This window comes from Esox lucius, chromosome 23, assembly GCF_011004845.1.
Source record: "Esox lucius isolate fEsoLuc1 chromosome 23, fEsoLuc1.pri, whole genome shotgun sequence".
Lineage (NCBI taxonomy): Eukaryota > Metazoa > Chordata > Actinopteri > Esociformes > Esocidae > Esox > Esox lucius.
The window spans coordinates 23,953,965-23,973,195 of record NC_047591.1 but is presented as its reverse complement, the minus strand read 5'-3'; the positions used below and the strand labels follow the sequence as shown (position 1 = coordinate 23,973,195).

The 19,231-nt window shown below is 43.4% G+C and overlaps 3 protein-coding genes across 4 annotated transcripts; all 3 read right to left on the bottom strand.

The window, feature by feature from the left end:
• Nucleotides 1–546: 546 nt before the first annotated feature.
• Nucleotides 547–3,092, bottom strand: LOC105020495 (guanine nucleotide binding protein (G protein), gamma 10). The gene is given in 4 exon segments (XM_034290040.1): nucleotides 547–1,713; nucleotides 2,000–2,026; nucleotides 2,029–2,122; nucleotides 2,561–3,092. Coding segments are annotated over 4 exon segments (267 nt in total). The 5' UTR covers nucleotides 2,642–3,092; the 3' UTR covers nucleotides 547–1,648.
• Nucleotides 3,093–3,198: 106 nt separating this feature from the next.
• On the bottom strand, nucleotides 3,199–6,486 carry dnajc25 (DnaJ (Hsp40) homolog, subfamily C, member 25). The gene is made up of 4 exons (XM_013140306.4): nucleotides 6,141–6,486; nucleotides 5,211–5,363; nucleotides 4,571–5,041; nucleotides 3,199–4,418 (listed from the first exon to the last, which is right to left on the bottom strand). The coding sequence occupies exons 1-4, from the start codon at nucleotides 6,435–6,437 to the stop codon at nucleotides 4,296–4,298; spliced, it is 1,044 nt and encodes a 347-aa protein (XP_012995760.1). The 5' UTR covers nucleotides 6,438–6,486; the 3' UTR covers nucleotides 3,199–4,295.
• A 353-nt stretch (nucleotides 6,487–6,839) lies between these two features.
• On the bottom strand, nucleotides 6,840–19,208 carry ythdc1 (YTH domain containing 1). Of its 2 annotated transcripts, XM_020042737.2 has the most exons (16): nucleotides 18,960–19,208; nucleotides 17,351–17,452; nucleotides 16,845–17,188; nucleotides 16,207–16,594; nucleotides 14,997–15,089; nucleotides 14,551–14,699; nucleotides 13,886–13,994; nucleotides 13,612–13,729; nucleotides 12,747–12,831; nucleotides 12,228–12,427; nucleotides 9,491–9,570; nucleotides 8,664–8,700; nucleotides 8,363–8,405; nucleotides 8,075–8,140; nucleotides 7,789–7,941; nucleotides 6,840–7,566 (listed from the first exon to the last, which is right to left on the bottom strand). In XM_020042737.2, exons 1-16 carry the CDS (start codon nucleotides 18,985–18,987, stop codon nucleotides 7,345–7,347), a joined length of 2,217 nt encoding a protein of 738 aa, XP_019898296.1. In that variant the 5' UTR covers nucleotides 18,988–19,208; the 3' UTR covers nucleotides 6,840–7,344. The 2 variants fall into 2 exon arrangements, with proteins under 2 accessions (XP_019898296.1, XP_010885905.1); XM_010887603.4 differs by lacking the exon at nucleotides 14,997–15,089.
• Between the last annotated feature and the right edge of the window lie 23 nt (nucleotides 19,209–19,231).

Below are 19,231 nucleotides of genomic sequence, written 5' to 3'. Positions count from 1 at the left end.
CGGCAATAAACATTTGGTCAAAATGAAACCAAACTATGTTGGTATTATCTGATATAATCTTAAATATTGTACCTTTATTGTATTGTCTCTATCTTTACAGCTTTTTAAATATTATTCTCTTTGTGGTGCTCTTAAAAGCTGACTCAACATATCTAACAACACTCAAGACTCCATCCTGAAAAATAACACACTATGAAGACACCTTACGCCTAATTTTTTGTTTACTCTCTCTGCAACCCTCTAATGGCTCATTTTGGTACGTGCCAGCTTCTTACTCATCTTGCTAAAACCTTTTAAAGTGCCCATATGACAACCTTGTCTTTACCAGAACAGACTTATGAAATGCAGGAACAGAATACTGGTTTCACTGTAGAGTTTATCTAGCCTCTGTAATAGACAGACACTTAAGGAGCAGATCTCGTGGTGAGCTTGAGGTGTTGCAGAATTGCCACTGATATGGTCACTAGTTTGCTGAAAAGAGGAAGTCTTTCTTTTACACCAGCCTACACAAAAAAAAATCTATTATATGTTTGTAATAAAATAACATTTAGTGATACTTCCTTTATTAACTTAACACATTTTACCAAGATACATTCTCTAACCACATTGACAGAATTTAGCTTATTTAATTTAGCTTAATACATCTAAATTATTGAAGATATTTTACAATCTAAAAAAGTAGGTCTCCTTGTTGTAACATTAACAAAAGATTTATATGGGGGCATGAAGCCATGCATCTACTTCCCCAGAGTCATACCTTGTGCTTACGTTAGTTAGCATTGGCTGCCAAACCTCTTCTTCTAACCTCTATGATACAAGAGGAGAGACCAAAACGTGGTATCCACGCAGGCATCTCATTCTGGATGAAAGTGGATAAAAGACCAAAGTATGCCTTTAATGCTATACATCCCAAACAACACCCTATTCCTTATGTAGCACACTACCAGTGACAGGAGCTCAACAGGTCCAGGTGGAATGTAGCACACTACCAGTGACAGGAGCTCAAACGGTCCAGGTGGAATGTAGTACACTACAATGGGAATAAAGTCCTGTTGTGGACACTAACTTGCTAGAATGAATGGAAGCGGAAGTTACAAACCACAGTAACATCCTGTGGTTAGGACATATTTCTGCTAAGACTGTGGGGTGTAGTGGTGGAAAACTCTTTCTATAGGTTGGAAAGGCTGCCGTCTTGGAATTGGTTCTAACTTTTCCATGATACTAAAAGACACCAATCAATTTTCCCCTGTTGAGTTCCTCCGCCTCAGCAAAATGTCTGATGTGAATTACTTGAAAGTATAAGAAATTACTGAAATGTACTGGAATTCCAGATCTTGCTTAAACAGTAAGATCTAGCTTCCTCTCAAAGACCAGTTTCCATTAACTAACAACAACAGGAAATGAAGACTGCTCAGTCGTGTTAGAATGCAATCCAAAGCATTCCCTAAACAATGTGAGACTATAGTGTCGGGCCCACTACACTGGTATGAGAGCAAATCCATGTTAAGTATGTTAACCAGAAACAAAAAATAGATATAGTTAGATTCAACAACAATAACTGATGCTCCATATTCAAAATATATTGTCACAACATATGTTTTTAAAGACCAATCATGTATCTAAAAAATAATGCCCAGCAGTTCCCTTGTCAGTCGTTTTTTTGGGTTCCAATGTAAGTCTTCCTTTGCATGATTCTGATGTTTTGCTGTCCTGCAATAAACAGAAAATATAATTTTGTTTTAGACGACAGGAGTACATTTTGTAGATTGAAGGTGCTCTTGGGTCTCGTCAAAAGTAGAAAGGGCCAAGACTGAATGCGCTCCATAATATCAAGCAATATGTTGTACTCTTGGACGCTGTAACTCAGAAAATCCCACAGCACCAACCCAAATCACTACCTTATAAATAACAGGTCTACCTGTCCCAAATGACAGCGTAGGCCCATCTTAATGATGGGAACAGGGAATACAGGCAATAGGATGACAAGAGGTTAGCACTTAGAATAGGTTACAGGATCTTGGTTCCTGAAGGGTTGGATCCCGTGGGGTACCCCTACCAGCAGAGCATCTTTAGCCGCATTCTGGAGGCAGTACTGTTGGAGCTCAGCGGCTGCCTGGGACACCTGGGGAGGAACAATAATTTAATCTCTGAAAGTCTTTGAGACGTTAGAACTATGTAGGATATACCGCACAACAAGGAACGTTTTTTTTTGGTATATTTGACTGCTCTAGCCCTTCAATATTATAAAGTAGGCTATTACACTAACTTTAAGTTAACGAGGGACAACACCAATGATACACCACTTTCAATGTTATTATGCAAGTTTTATAATTTGCGGCAGGGAAAACACATTTTTAAGAAGCATGGATTAATAGTCCATCTCGTCTCACATCACAGCGGTACACTAAAGAGCTGCCTTAGTAACGATTGCCATCACCGTAACTCAGAAGTTAACATGCAATTGCTAACCAAAAACTAAATTCCATCTAATAAATACCCGAAATACTTCATACATGATATTTCTACTTGCATTTCGTTAAGATGTTTTGTTTTTGTTTACCTTAATCCGTTCCACGCTGGCTTCCAGCTTAAGTTGATCTACAAGTCGACGCATGTTGGACAGGTTGGAATTAGATGTCATATTGATTATTTCTTTAAATCGGTAGGGTTAGTCAAGCTGTTGAAGGAATACCGCCGGGAAACGGACGGATAAAAATACCAAATGTTTCACTTCCCAAACTTTAGAAGCGGAAGCCACATCGACTGATGGGGAAGACGTAGACTGTATTTCCAGACCCTAAAATGAACAGTCCGCCGTTGCTCTCATAGGCCCGCAGCTGCGGTGTTGGCAATAAACTATCCTGATGTCGTTTTTGTCGTTATTGTAATGTGTTAGATCGATGACGAAACTACTCTTACAAGGGCTAATACATTCATATTTATATAAAATGTTTCACCAATTTTCGGCCTAACTTCTATAGACACGCAAATCATACCTACCGCCTACTTCTAAAATGGATCTAAGCATTTTAATTAAAGTTAACCCTAACCCTAAATAAAGACCAAAGAGTTTTGTTTCCAATTTAACTTTGTAGTAACACGCGATTCTGGAGCTCCCTCTAGTGACAAATAGCCCAACTACATATTAAAAGTTTGTCTTGGCAAACACTATGATTTAACATTTACAAAAACGTGCCGTAACAACAGGGCAGGTTTTATTTAACATTGTTAGGATTACATGATAAATAAAACACGATATCGGAGTCAGAAATGACCCCCTATTGACTACTTAGTGCACTATGGCCATTGTCTAAAATGTGTGCACCAGTCAAGGAAGTGTGCCATTTTGACCACAATGTGACAGTTTGATCTGAAACAATACAAATATACCCAGTACTGAGCAATTATAAAGGAAATACATACTCAATTATATTTGACTCTACAGTTTAATATTTTCAATTGGTTTTTGCCTCACTACAAACAAATCTCAAAACTATTCCATTTTATAACAGTATTTGTTTGCTGCATGTGTAGTCACTGATTGGTGCCATGGTATAGTTAAAATTAATCTCAATGTTGGCTGCCAACATGCAACATGCCAAAAAGCCAATATTTTATCCTTCTTTTGAGTGGGCGATGAATACTTAGCGCAATTTGTTTAGTAGTCCCTTTCAATTGTGATTCAAAACAGCAATCCCAGTTAAAACACTGCACATGTCGGGAAGAGCTGTCACTGAAAAACATAACTGAGAGGACTCCCAGGACCAGACAAATACTGGACTAAAAAAGCACATTCAATGGAGAGTCCAGAAAAAGGCTTATTTGGTGTATGACCAGAGATGGATAAGCAGCTACAACAGACCCAGGTCACCTTGGTCTGAGCTCATATGATACCGTACTGCCTATTTAGTGAACTGCTTTTAAACAGGGCTTCGTTCATTTAAAATAGTGCAGCTACCATTTGGGATGCAGACCTCCTAACAACAACAATTCCTCCAGGCAGGTTTCTGATTAAGCTCGTCCCCAAAATCCAATGAGGAGGCGTTAGCAGAAAATAGTTAAAGATCATGAAGGCCCCCACGTAGGCCAGCCCAGTGAATACGCTGTATAAGGCCTCCACAGATCATACAGTTGTAATGTCTTTCAACAGGCTTTGAATGTCTCAAATACAATATCTATGAAAATAATTATCCATACAAGCCAGCATTATTGTCAGTAACCTGAACCCCGCCAACAACACGCAGGTAACACAAGCATGGTGTGAATTTGTAGGGACACGATACAAAGGGCAAAGGTCAATCGTCAATAAAAGTGAGTCTTCCAGGTCCCTCGTTCTTCATCCACCGACGGTATCTCTTCCACCTGGGATCCAGGGCCATTTTGGCCTTCATCTCTTCCTCCTGCTCCTGCTTGTACACCTGGAAACAAACAACATTTAAAAACAGTAACAGCCGGACCACAGAGACAATTAAACCTAAGCATGGGCAAATAAAATACTATTAAAACTACTGCTATTTATTTTTTTAACAGTCCCATTTCTCAGACTACTGGAACGTTCAAAACTACAGACCTCATAGTTGTTTCTGATCCACAGCTGTCTCTCCAGAAACTTCCCTTTCTGCTCCTCTTCCAGGCTGTCAAACTGCGACTGGGACATGTTCATGTTCTTCCTGATGATGTACAGCTTCTCCTCGTCTCCATACTCCTCCCTGCAAATGGTGAACCTGTAGATCCACTGGCAGTACCAGATAACATAGACACACAAGTAATATGGGAACAGTGCGACCTTAAAGAGAAGGATGTCCAAGATCTGAGGCTTCTGGTAGCCTCCCTTGATGTCAATTTTGTTCTTGATGATGTCTCTGATAATCTCCTCCTCCTGTTCTCGGATCTCTTCCTTAGAGCGTCGGTTCTTTCCCTTCTCTTTCGTTTTGTTCAGGAGACCCTGTTGTTTGGCTACCTCTGTTGCCTGGATGCGATACTTGGGGACTGTCGATAAGTAGTTGATGGCTTCATTGTAGTTCGCCCACCAACTGTAGTACTGGAGGACAAACAGGAAGTCACAGTCAAAACTGCCTTGTATACTGGCACCCTGAGGGCCATGGGCGAAAGTAGCGCATCACACAGGGAACCAGGGACTCAAGCTCGAAGCGTTTAACGGTTTGTGACGACTTTGCAATATTAGTGAAAATCTGAGGATGAGAACCTACCTGAAAGATTGATATGGCAACCACGGTAACCAGGATGACAATGCGCACGTCCACTCTGGGCGCCAGCCGCCTCCGGTAGTACGTGTAGTAGTGACTGTAGTACTCCTCTGGGTGGTCCAGCATGTAGTCATAGTCTCTACGGGAGTCCTCATCCTTACACACAAAGGCAGGTTAGCCTATCAAACTAGCACGATTACTGGTGGTTATCAAACTACGGCAACAGCCTGTCCCCAGAAATAGAAAGGAAAGAGTAGGCGAAGTTAAATCGCACACTTGAATCAGAAATGCCTGTTTTTTTGGGGGGTGTCTCTGATAACGAGTCTCCTTCTTCAGAACTTTTATGAAGACGTTCAATCAGAGAAGCATTGTAACCACAGCATTAAAATTGCCCTTTCACATCAGAAAATGAGCCATCTTATACTGCTGCTGTAGGTAACATGGCAAAAACATTGTTCCTTTCATCACAACCCGGGTGTATCACAGCTTCTCAGTGGAGTGGAGGCCTATTTAGAGTCCTTTTTCTATTTCACAAAGACCATATAATGGTCAGGTCGGTCAGGGGTGTTGACCCCAGACCAGCACTTCATCTCAGATGTTACCGTACAATACGGCCCTTGCTTTAAAATACTCCTTTATACCGTTCTAATGCGAGGTGTGTATGTAGTAAAGCATCACCCTAACGACATGAATGTATCATAAGCCTCTACTGGTGACTTCACAGAATAGTTTAAATTATGGGTACCCTATAAGCCGAGACAAAACGATCTATTTGCCTGATCGTCTTTGATTCACGAGTTGAAAAAAGTGCCACATTGCCACTGCTGTAACAAGTTGACGTCAGCAAAGCGCCGACTCGAGTTGCTATAAGCAGTTCTGCAATGCTTACGTCTTCTTTTCACGATATATAATTCGTATTATTTATTTTCTTACCTTGAGTGTTTCATATGCAGTCGCAATGAGCAGAAATTTTTGATGAGCACTTTCACGAGTCTCGCCTTCAAGACTTGAGAATCTGTCCGGGTGATACTTTCTGGCTAGCTGTCTGTAAGCACGAGCTATGTCCGATTTGGCCACTTCCCTCGAAACTCCGAGTACATCGTAACAAATCTCAGTGCCACAATAAAGTCCCTCTATAAGCGCAGTGACAGAGGGTACGCAAAACCCTAGTGCGAATAGAACGCTTATCCATTGAGCAAAACGTCGCCCACCCTCCGTGGGCGCAGCCATTTCACTACTTCATGAGTCGCAGAATTTTCGCCTCACCATGAACTGAACTTCCGGTTACATCTGGACGCACTGGAAAGAACCAATGGAAAGAGAGCAATCGAACACACTAAGGGTCGGAATTTCTCATTCGCATTGGCTGGGATCAGCTTCAAAGCAAATGACCTGTTATATACTTTACCATTTAACAATGCGGCCCAGTCAATCACAAACTGACTACTGTAGTACAATACATATAGTATTTTATTTTGTACAAAACCGACCTTTTTGACAAGAGATCCCCCCCCCCCCTCACAACACATCTCTACATCACTGGTTTTCAAAATTATAGACCTTACAGCAATGACTGACATCTAGGTTTAAACTTCAGAAAAGGAAAGACAATATTGCTTTTTTTCTTATGGACAAGTCAAACACTAGAAAAAAAAAAAAGTAAAAGGCCTGTATAATGGGACTCGCTACAACACTGCCAATTAAGAATCAGTACAAGTCAACTGTACCCCTTTTAGTGGCAAGATCTTCACATGAACCATGGACAACTACAAATACCACAGACAATGTGGCAAGTGCAAGATCAAACAATCCCTTCTGAAACACAAGACTGGCATTAAACATTTAAAGTTGGGTACTGTCTGGATACTGGGTAGTGTCTAAAAAAAAACACCCAACTTCTCTTAATAGAATCAAGCCCAAAACGTTTAAAATATGAATTTTTGGTTTTTGCCCTCCAGGTTTGTTCAGTTACACTGCATGCATGATCCACATGAGGTTGCGACTTGACTTCAGAACATAATGTAAAAAAACAAACAAACAATCACATAAAAGATACAGTTCAGCTTAATAAAAAGAAAACAGCACGGTAAACAAAACCACCGCAGGAATTGCAATTTTATTTAATTTCGCCCCTTGCTTATCTTCTGTAGCGCCCCCTCTCCTTCTCCCGCTCTCTATCCCGAATCCGATCTCTCTCCCGGTCACGCTCACGACCACGGTCTCTGTCCCGGTCCCGGCGCGCATCTCTGGGCCGCTCGCGTTCCCTCTGCCGGTCTCGTTCCCGGGGGCGGCTGCGACGGCCAGACACCACAGCCTGGGTCCGTCTCAGGAAGTCATCCACTCTCATGTCGTAGTCATGCTGTGGAGAGAGACGGTCCGGTCGTTAATGCATTTTTTTTTTTTTTTTACCATTGTCAATGGCCTCAATTGAACCAAACCTCCTTTATAGACACTGACCGAATGTCAAATAGTACCTGATTCCCTTCATAGAGCGCTACACTGAATAGAGGTTAAAGGGAATAAGGGGCCATTTTGTACAAAACCAGGGGGTCCCAGCGGAACAGACAGAAATGAGCTTTACCAGGCTGGAGCTGAAGGAGCGTACAACCCTTTTCTCCCTGAACCGGGCATCGTGTGGAACGGGGTGATGGCCGGAGTAGGGGGGGTGGGCCTGAGGAGGGGGAGGATGGTAATAGGGGTGATGAGGAGGCTGCTCCATCCCGGGGTAGGGCGCCTGGGGGACGACGACGACAAAGGATCATTTAACGTAAATCATTAGTAAGACAGTCAGGGTCTTAAATGAAAGCCAGGAGGGCAGCTTTCAGCAAACTCAGAGCTAATGTTTTTTCCCCTTTTCTTTAACATACCATTCCTTGCCAAGGAGGAGGGGGTCCAATGGTGTGATGGAACTCCCTCATGTAGTCATTGTAGGACTGGGGATCAAGAGAACCATGTTAATACAAACCAACCCTGGAAACAGTATGCTAATATTAATGGCAATGCAAAGCTGAAGGTTGTAACACACAAAAAGGCTGATGTACAAATCAAGCACCACTTTCATAACTATTGGCTGTTATACACACTCAAGAGGATCCTAGATTCAAAAACATAAGATGAAATAAAAAACATCTAAGCAGGTACATTCCTGAACTCACCCCATTAAGAAACACATCTCTTCTTACTCCAGCAGGGAACCGCCTGTGGGAACATTGTTACTTGTTACTGTTTTCGGGAGGAAAGAGTTGGCCAGAGAGGGGAGAGGGGCCAGAGAGGGGGGACTAGGGAATCACTGGCACATTGGCTCAAAAATCTACAACTAGAGATCTGTTAATAAGAGATTAAAGAAATACAGTGCTAGCTCCCCTCTTGCCATCTGATAGATCAGGTGGATGTTTACAGTCTCTTTAAGTCATACAGCTGGGGCATGGGTTCAGACTGAGGATCCAGGACACTTACCGGTCAACAGGCGGGTTTCGTGGATCCGACATAAAGCCTGTATTAAAGAGAGAAAACGTATTTATTCTGGTGGGTTACATTTTTACATGTCCCTGTGGAACATCCGTTAAAAAAATAAACAAGTGTCCCTTTTAACATTTTTGTACGAACATTGTTACACAATCAGTAGTAAACAATGAACACCCACTAAAAAAAAAAATACAAAAAAATATACATCTTGAATGTTGCTTTAAATAGTGATATCGGATTACTATAATAATATACTAATAACATATATACATTATAAATACAAACAGTATCTTTGCAACAGACCATAAAACTACACATGCAAAAGCTGACATTAGTCTCTATGGTAACTAACAGTTGTATTAACTTGATCTAAACATTATTCACTCACTTACACTTAAAAAAGTTTTACAGAAAAGTAAGTCTTTCAAAAGATGTCCAAACAAAAACTGCAATTCAGATACTGTACCAATCCAATAACCTTCCCTGAGTTACTGTACCAATCCAATAACCTTCCCTGAGATACAAAGAGCCAACAGGCACATCAGCAGGTCGCTGTCCTGACCACACAACATCAGACACCCTTCAAACATTTTCAGTTCATCACCGCTCATCTACAGCCAGCGGACCATCTACAGTTGTCTTGGTCAGTCAAGTCTTCATGATTAACTGAATCAATACAATAACTGTCCCAAAAGGCACCCTATTTCTTATATATTGCACTACCTTTTACCAGGAGTTAGTGTGCTACATAGGGAATTGAGTGCCATTTAAGACATTCATTTTCATTCCAGATCAATTCATAAGTCAGCAATAGTAACCTGGTCGTTGCGGGAACTCTGCAGGATATTCAATCCTAGGGCGTTTCCTGCTGTGTAGGTCATATTCCTCTGGCCGACGCCTACATGAATTAGGTAAACAATTGAGAGAAATGCAGCAATACAAAACACACAACAGTATCCACGTGAACATCGTAGCATGTCCCATATAATAACACGTCTATACATCACAGCATTCTCAGTAATGACTTCAAATAGGCCATTTTGGCTATACCACATCACCTTTTATGCAATTGTCATTTAGTTCTATCAACATCTACAAAAGGAGGACAACGTTATTTTATGCTCAAAACTAAGGATGCATTAAATGTTTAGATAGTAGTAACCAAACACATTAAAACACTTAACATGAAGAGGCAATACCAATCTGGGCGACAGTTATTATATTCTGAATCCAATCTCACGTCTTCTAGACAGTTCAATTAAAACATCAGTCCCCAGGTCGTTTGGTTCACGTTGGCTCCAGGACCGTTCAGCCAATTTGGTCACATATTTGCAGTACTGCTGTTAGTTTTAATGGGCATCTGTTATTTACCACCTGGTCTTAACTGTGAGTTACTCCATATTTACTAGACATATATAAGAGTTTGAATATGTATTAGAATAAAAGGTAAAAATGTGTTTAATTTAATGTGGAGCTAAAAACTGTACTGGTCTACTTTTAAAAACGGTTGTTGTGGCCCAGCCGCTAATCACAATGTAAGCACACATCAATACTCAAGACACAGCCTCCATGTTAAATTAAAACCCATCAGATGTATCAGTCATTTACCCAGCTGTAAAAAACAAACAAACAAAGACAGTATCTACAAAGTTAATGAGAAAGAGCCGGTTAAAATGGTAACATACCGCTTTCTTGTAGTTTTGTCACTGTTACCGTTGACATACATTAAGATAGCAAAAGTTCATACAGACAGTCCATCTTATGGTTATGGGTTTTACAGCCACAAACACATTACAGGAAGGGGCCTGCCTGGAAGGGCTGATTGATAAAGATGGATGACGCAGTCCTTTGCAATCAAACAAAAAGACCAGAAGAGCTTCACTTCAGCCATTTTATAAAACCAAAAGGTGAGTGAGGCCCTCGGCTTATAACTCCCTTCCTCGTGGTTTCACTCTCAGTCCATTGAGGCCTTAAAAACAAATCAGGGGGCTTGTATGATTCTGTTAGCTGGTCATCTACCTTATTTTCAGTCCATTAGGTTAGGATACGGAAACATTCCTAAGTCCTTTAGGTTTCTCTAACCACCTACCACCAGATTCATTCCGTGGGGGGGGGGGAGAATTAACAGTGAACGGCTGGTTCCTCAGCCCCACAACATTACCATCAACAGTCCTGTGGCGTTGTGGGGAGAGGGGAGGTTGTGGGGTGGGGGGGGGGGGGTTGTGGGTGACCGACATACCGACCACGTAATTTCTTGCAGAGGGAGGGGGGATTGGTGTACTGAAACATTAGGGGAATCACTTCAGTTCAACAGATATCCTTTGGTTAAGGGGACATCTGCTTGAGAGAGAGAGAGGAAGAGACACAACCGGTCCCCCGCCCCCCCCCCACCGCAGCCGTACTGCTTGCCCCCCAGCGGTGAAGACAGTTCATACACAGTAACGCTGTGCTCAACATGGTCCCTTAAAAAGCCCTTGACCTTAGTGTCCCGGGGCAGAGAAACAGAAGGCAGTGGGACCCAGTGGGACCCAGTGTATTTAACACAGCAGCGCCAAGCCCCGCCCTCACCACCACCCACCCACTCGCCTCTCCCTCTCTCTCTGGGTTGTTGCCAGGTCTCCCAAAAGGCCTCTTTTCCCAACTGGCCTACAGCTTCCCAGCACTTTTCAACGCTTTCCAGCAGCTTGGAAGATAGACGAAAGCCCTCGCTCTCTCTCTCTCTCTGTAGCTAGGTATACCCAGCCAGGGAAAACCACACGGGCCTCTATGTATATTCAATAGATCACCCATGGAGGGAGAACCATTGGAGAAAGTCCAGAAAAAAGCCCCCTTCAAAACGCTGTGCCATCTTCTGCTTTTTAATTATTATGGCTCCTTTTCTTAAGTCCCATACAAGATTAGGTTTATCTCCCCAGGAAACTCCTGAAAGAAAAGGCTTTGGGAACAAATTTAAAAACAACTCATCTGGAGGAATTCAATAAAATTGAAGCAGTCTAAAATAAACAAGGTAATGTGTTAAACTGTACTATAACTTTGGTGGTTCAAGTTGCTAGTATAGCGATGGTTCAAAAGGAGACGGCATACAACAGGGAACATCAAGAACCCAACTTCACCTAGTACTACAAACCACCATTACCTAAAACTAACAAGAGCTTAAAACCAACCCATTCACACTCTTAGAACTGGCCCTTATAACTGCTACACTTACCACTGGGATTAGCACTTAGCAATGTCCGCTACTTTCTACACTAAGCACTGGGGTTAGCACTTAGCACTGGCCCCTGGATGCCACTACACTCAGCCCTGGGGTTACCACTTAGCACTGGCCCCTGGATGCTACACTTCTCCTTGGCCCATCAGTGCTGTATATAATCTTGGTATTGTTGTGTGCGTGGTCCTTAGCAGAAGCCCAGAGGATTTCAGGTTTCCCCTCTTCGGTGGGAGGTGATGAGAGCAGAGCACTCTGGGTAGGACGATTAGACGATCGGGACAACGCTCCCTCGTCACGCCACTCCGACACAATGGGTCACTAGCAGTCCAATGAACATGTCTAACCTTCCCAGGTCTCCGCGGGCGGGGTCTCTGTGGGCGGGGTCTCTGTGGGTGGGGTCTCTGTGCGGTGGGCGTCCCCGAGAGCGCGGCTCGGAAGGCATCCTCCTCTTGTGTCTCATTTTATGAATAACTTGATACAAGTCGATGGTCTCATCCTGCGGGAACAACAGGCACAGCTGCATCCCACACTCTGGCTCGATCTCCTGCCATCCAGAGGAGGAAGAGGGGACATCAGTAGAGCAAAACATGAAATCGGAAAAGGTATTGATACATAAATGCACATTTGAACCTTTCTGGATAGATTTTTAGAGTACACAGTATCTGAATTGAACCAGTTAAGTTCTTGGATCCTAGCCAAATTGTAACAGGGAAATTCCACATGTAAAAGGCAATATACTATTGTGTAATTTTCAGCTACAGTCTCTCAAAGCTTCCCTTCCTCACTGGGTTTAGTGCTGCGCCACCACGCAGCCTAATCACCATCCAATCCATCAGTGTGTGGTTGTTGAAGTCCATGTTTACCTGTCCATCTCGACCAATCTTTACAGGCTTGTTTTCATTCCATGGATTGGAGAGGTGAGCCGTTTTAGTAAACGGCAACTCCCGTCTGAAAATGAAATGATTTGAGAGCATTAACCCACAGAGAATTGGTGATGCAGATGTCTAAATGATTTGAGAGCATTAACCCACAGAGAATTGGTGATGCAGATGTCTAAATGATTTGAGAGCATTAACCCACAGAGAATTGGTGATGCAGATGTCTAAATGATTTGAGAGCATTAATTCACACAGGATTGGTGATGCAGATGTCTAAATGATTTAAGAGCATTAATTCACAGGATTGGTGATGCAGATGTCTAAATGATTTGAGAGCATTCATTCACAGGATTGGTGATGCAGATGTCTAAATGATTTGAGAGCATTCATCCACACAGGATTGGTGATGCAGATGTCTAAGAAAACTGGGCTGTGTCCGAAAACTAGAGGAACTAATTCTCCCTTTATGCTTTTAGGTGATTCTGCAAAGCTTTTAAGATGTTGGTTTATTAGAGAAAAAAAATTAGCCGACAGAGTAGCAGAGGGGCTACAATGGATAAAAATGCATTGAGAAATATACGCAAATTAAAATCCTTCCAAACCATGTCATATTACACCAGACCCCCATTCCCCATGTCATATTATACCAGATGTGAAACAAAATCTAAAAACAGTCTTTGGGGGAAACCACAAGACCAGAAAGAGGCATGAAACAGTGACTTCCAGGAACAGGCTTAATTTGTGTACAGTAAATCATCCCGTGGTGTCAGCAGATATATGATCTTAAACTCAATCGTTTTCAGCCTGCTACCAAATACGAGGATCGGACATATCCCATCAGGGGTTGTACCTGCAGATCCAGTCAATCTTGAAGACCCCACCCAGCATCTTGGCATTCATCCCAGCCGGCAGGACCCAGTGGATAGGAGATCCTCCGTGGTGAGACTCCGAGGACAGCCTGGCAAAACCTGCACCGGAGAACACAGGCGGGACAACTTGGTTTTACGTCACCGTACAACATTTAGAGATGTCGCTGAAAAAGGCAGATCTAGTCATGGGCCTGGAGGTAAAGTAGAATGAAGTGAACCCAGTAAATGCCAGCCCAGCCACAGTGTGGCCTTTACCTTGGAACTTTCCACTCTCCCTGACTGAGAACGCCAGGATGACGCTGCGTGCTGATCGGAAGGCAGCGTTGAGCTTCTTCTCATTAACAGGCAGAGTGGACCACACCCCCTGCAAACAACAACAACGACCCATATTCAGCACATCAACATGTTCATAATTGTTTTATTTTGTACATTTGAAAGTTTCAAGAACAGGGATTCCCTGAAGTTATAGACGCATCAGCGGTTGTCACGCTGCTTAGCAGATAAGCACCTGGGAACCCAAAACAGCTGGAAGTGTGGATGCTAAAGCACAATCCCGTTCCCGTCCCACCTGTTTGTAGATGTGAATTCTACCCGTAGACTCCTGCTGCTGCTAACAGCCTACCTGCATTTACTCATCCACTGGTTACCTAGACATTTCAATATCAGGTACTTCTATCTCCATCTGACACAGCCAGAGGACTGGCCAATGTCCAGAGCCTGGCTACTCTAGGTTTCTTCCTAAGTTCCCTCGTTTTGTCAATTTTTTTCATGCAACTCTGCTTGTTCTGTTGTTTTAGAGTGAGCACATGTATACACACTGTGACAAATTTAAACTTTTCATTGAATCCCAAGAAAGGAAATAAGATCATCTGCTTACGGCAGTACTGGTTCTAGGTCAGGAGAGTTAAGGCAGCGCTAACCTTGGCTTTAGCCAGGGAGACGTTCTCATGGTTGTTGCTCTTGATCAGGAAGAAGCGTGCCTCTCTCAGGACATACTTCAGCTTGCTGGTCTGGTCTCGGCGGACAGCTCTAACCGACGAGGACAGCTTGTCCTGCTTCTTCTCCGAACCTGGAGAACAGCCGACCAGTTTTTAAAATAAAAGTATCATAGATCAAAGTACTGCGTGACAATCTGACATTATCGGCTCCTCTTCTGTAATCTGACCTGCTTTGTCACTGGTGTAAAGTGCAAAAATCGGATTCTTCTACTTCTAAATGTGATCCACATCCTTAGTGTGGTACTGAAGGCTAAAGCAGGTAAGTTTACACCACCTTACTACAACAGTTAAAGGAGCACTGGCACAAAATAAATATGGATTATGTTCATTCCTCATGAATTTTTCTTTGACTGTTAGGTGATACATGCCTGAAATAGACACTGAAGCTGAGCTTCCACCTCTATCAAACACCACAGGAGAAATCCCTCTATCCCCGTGCTTCGTCGCTGAGCTTCCCACCTCTGAAAACATGTCCCATATAGGTTAGGGTTACTTTACTAAATGACACACTATCATTGGGGGGCTCTTTAGATGATTTAGATGCTCACATGAACAAAACATGCACAGCAACTTGAAATACACCTGCTTGCTATGGTTTTGGTTACGGTCAGGTTTGTGACTCACGCAGCGTTTCTCAAGGGTTAGGGTGGAATGGCTCGTGACATATCCCTAATTAAAATAAAACTAAATATTCTAATGCTGCCGGGTACCTAAAACTGTGGTTATGCATGCATTTAAGTGTTTGTTTTTACTAATTTGCCTCTTATCCTTAACGGTTGTAAACCATTAGCTATCAACACCCCTCACAAGCTGTGTAGAGTACACTGAAAGGGACTGTAGCAAAGCAATGCATGTCTTTTCCACATTCAATTATTACTTGAGATTCCTGATGTTTTCAGGATTGGACTTCCCAATACAATTCAGTAGCCTAAAGTTCAAATTCAAATGTTTGGTCACAAACGCCCATGAAAGACCATGATATTACAATCTGGAAATACAATTAAATATCTTAGTGTAATACAGTAAAGTATAAAATACATCAAAACATTTGCTTTGAATTAAAAAGGCAATGGAAGACCATTCAAAATAGAATAGTACCGGTCACAAAACTGAACTCCGACCAACTGAAATGTTGCTACCAGTTTAACAAACAACTGCTGATCATGTACAAACCATCCTATTGGGATGCTACCATGGACAGTTTCAAAACACATTTGAACATCACTTGACTTCTCTGTTAGGTACACTGCATTGGACAGATCCTGGCAGACTAATTGACAGCAAACATTTTAACAACATCTGATGGAAGCACTGAAATTAGTATTAGAATTAGAATACTAATTTACCCCCCCTCAGTGAAATTAGAATGTTTCTGAGTAACAGCTCCATAGAGCCCCCAACATCCTCTCTCCTGGTTGATTGATCCCCACCAACGAGCAACATTAGACTAGTGGAGGCCATGAGACGGCCTTTGCACCATTCCCAACAGCCATTTCCTTCTAAATCTCCAAAGGGAAATGAACAAACCCACTTGGGGAGGTAGGATGGGTGACTGGGAAACAGACAGCGTTTGTTTACCTGAGGCGTCGGATCCTGACCCGGAGCGAACCGACTCTCCCTCAGAGAAGGACACCGATTCAGACTGGGAGTCGCTGGCTTCACTACGAGTATCATAATCATTGGTCTCATTTGCAGCCCTCTGATCCCCTTCCTCCAGCTCGTACTCTTCCTCCTCGCCATCTTCTTCCTCATCTTCTTCGTCCTCCTCTTCCTCCTCTTCCTCCGGGCCCTTCTCTCCCTCCTCCTCTTCCTCCTCCATCACCTCCTCCTCCTCCATGTTGGATTGGTTCCCATCGGAGGAATGGGCCGTGCTGCCCGTCTCCTGGTCTGACGCGTACTCCTCTTCCTCTACCTCCTCCTTGGAGGAAGGGCTTACTCTGCCGACACTCTCCTGACGTCTCAGTTTCTAGTCAACGGAAAGGCATCACGGCACACACACATCAGACCAAACACGTCATGGTACTGTCTCCCGCTCAACACCCACCAAACGCGGGTCAATTCTGGGATGGACGGTTACAGTTGTTAATTTACTGTTAGATTGTTTTTTTAATTTGAACATCTCAAGTAAATTGTTTAATATGTCCACATTAAGCATACGGTCCTGTTGCCCTCCATCACTATCCCAGAGAGGGCTTTAACAGGCTGGATGACCCTACCTCTGAGCTGAGCTCTGGCATGAGAGGTTTAATTCTCTGTCTCTCTGGTTGTCGGTCTGGTTCTCTTCTGCTGCTCATGGGCTTCTCAGAGCGCGCTGATTTAGGAGGCTCACCCCTCGGGGCCCCACTAGCTCTCAACGGATGGCTCTTCCTGTCCTCGTAGTAATCTTCTGTCTTGTAGTCAGAGGGGTGTCTCCCCCCCCGAGGGTTCACAGGCTTTTTGCCACTGGCTCCGCCCGACGGGGCAGATCTCTTAGTGGGCTGTCTGCTGCAGCTGGGGTGAGTGGAACTCCGCAGACGCTTCAGTTCATGGTTATCGCCACGGTCGTTCTTCCTCTTGGATCCTGGGGGAAAAAGTCATTTGATCAATACATAACCTGCTATGTTGGTGCTCCAGACTGACTTAGATATCCAATTCCAAAAGAGAAAATGTTCAGTGACACAAGGCCGCAGGGTCAAGCCATAAGATTCTAATCATTTAAAAAAAAATGCGGGATTAAAAGTACCTTTTTTCTCGTTGACGTCGTGTTCACTCTCGGGGTTATAGAGCTCATCGTCCTGGTCAGGGGCCTCAGTAAGGATGTCTTCCAGCACGTTGAGCTCTCCATCTGGGGACATTGTAACTGCAGTTAGGCCCAGACATCCACCAACACAAAGACACAACCAGGCAGTACATTACATGAGCTGGAGCTCATTGGAGTCAAGTCCCATGTCGTTGTTATGTGTCCACGTTCAAGTACTAAATATTTTTTCCACCCTCTGAACAACAACTGAGGTTTCAGAGCAAGTGACGTCCCAAAATGAAATGCCACCAACAGCCGCCATGAACTGGCTAGACATTTCACATTGGTTACCCTCCCCTTTGACTCCACAGGAATCCCTGCAGCAGGGCAGAGGCCACTACGTCATCCAGGTCCCGGCACCAACGCAAGATTTTGTCAGGGCCCTACCGCCCTTGAGAAATATTGTTAAGAACCCCTGGCCAAGTTAGCTGGTTAACCCAGCGTGAGCGCGCAAAAGTTAACCCAGCGTGAGCGCGACACAGTTAACCCAGCGTGAGCGCGACACAGTTAACCCAGCGTGAGCGCGACACAGTTAACCCAGCGTGAGCGCGACACAGTTAACCCAGCGTGAGCGCGACACAGTTAACCCAGCGTGAGCGCGACACAGTTAACCCAGCGTGAGCGCGACACAGTTAACCCTAACCCCATGCCTGGAGGACATTGCTGTAAATGAAAACAATCAGCTACTAGTCTAGCCCTTGATTAGTGTGTCAGTACAGGTCTGCAACAAAATTGGGAAATTTCTGAGGGCCCCTGAGGAAACATTTGAAGGCCTAGGTGGTCAAATAAGGTTAAAAATAAAACAGGTGTTATAGTTGCATGTGTATTATAAATATTGTTAATGTATATACACCTCTCTCCCTGAGACACCCTTGGGAGTTGGGTCATAGCCAGTAGATCAATTAATAAGTGACGTAAAAGAGCTTAAGAGTGGATGTCAACAAGGATTTTTCAATGGATTATCCGCCCGATCAAGTTATTAAACTCAGACAACATAAGAGCTGCACAATTGTGCTTGACGTTGTTACACTAACCAACATTAACTCACTAATGCAAGTTGATTGATGTTATCACTAGTAACCATTATGCGACTAGTTGGCTAACATCCAAGGCTTGTTGACCGATATCTGAATGACAAGTTAGTTACCTAGTTATGGCCAGAATGGATAGAAAGCTAACTGTTGTTGTCTGTTAGTAAGTACAGCATCGCCAGCTGACGTTAGCTTCCAACACTGCACAGTAAGTCTACAAAACCTAAAGATTATTAAACCGAACTATATTAAGGTAGAGTTTAACTTTAGTTAGGTAACTATCCCGTAAAACTGGATGAACTGTAGGTAATCACCCCACTTTAAATGTACTCACTGAATGTTCTAAAAGCCAGTTGTGAGAGACTAGACAATTAGCAAGCTAACGTTAGCTACCAACGATGGCGTGACTGCTAGCTAGCATCGTTGACAAAGGAATAGGCCACGGGACAATGGTTAGCAGGCTAACGTGTAGTTACGTATCTTAGGTTGTTAGCTACAGCACTGTGTTGAACGGTACGTACCTTTCTCGTCTCGCCTGTCAACCGCCATCTTCCGCCCCTTTCCCTGCTTTCCGCTCACCTTTAGAGGACTCGTTTTGCCTCCTCTCACGGTTGCCCTATACCTAACTACAGAATTTGCTCAATGTCATTAACTGATGGGGTTCCACTCAATGTTTACTGTATGTGTGTAACATCATAGCTGGTAAAATGGCGGATCAACCGCATCCCTCCTGCTGCAAAGCGTTTACCCACAATGCCGCTGGCTAAACCAAAACGATGTTCATTTCTGCTTG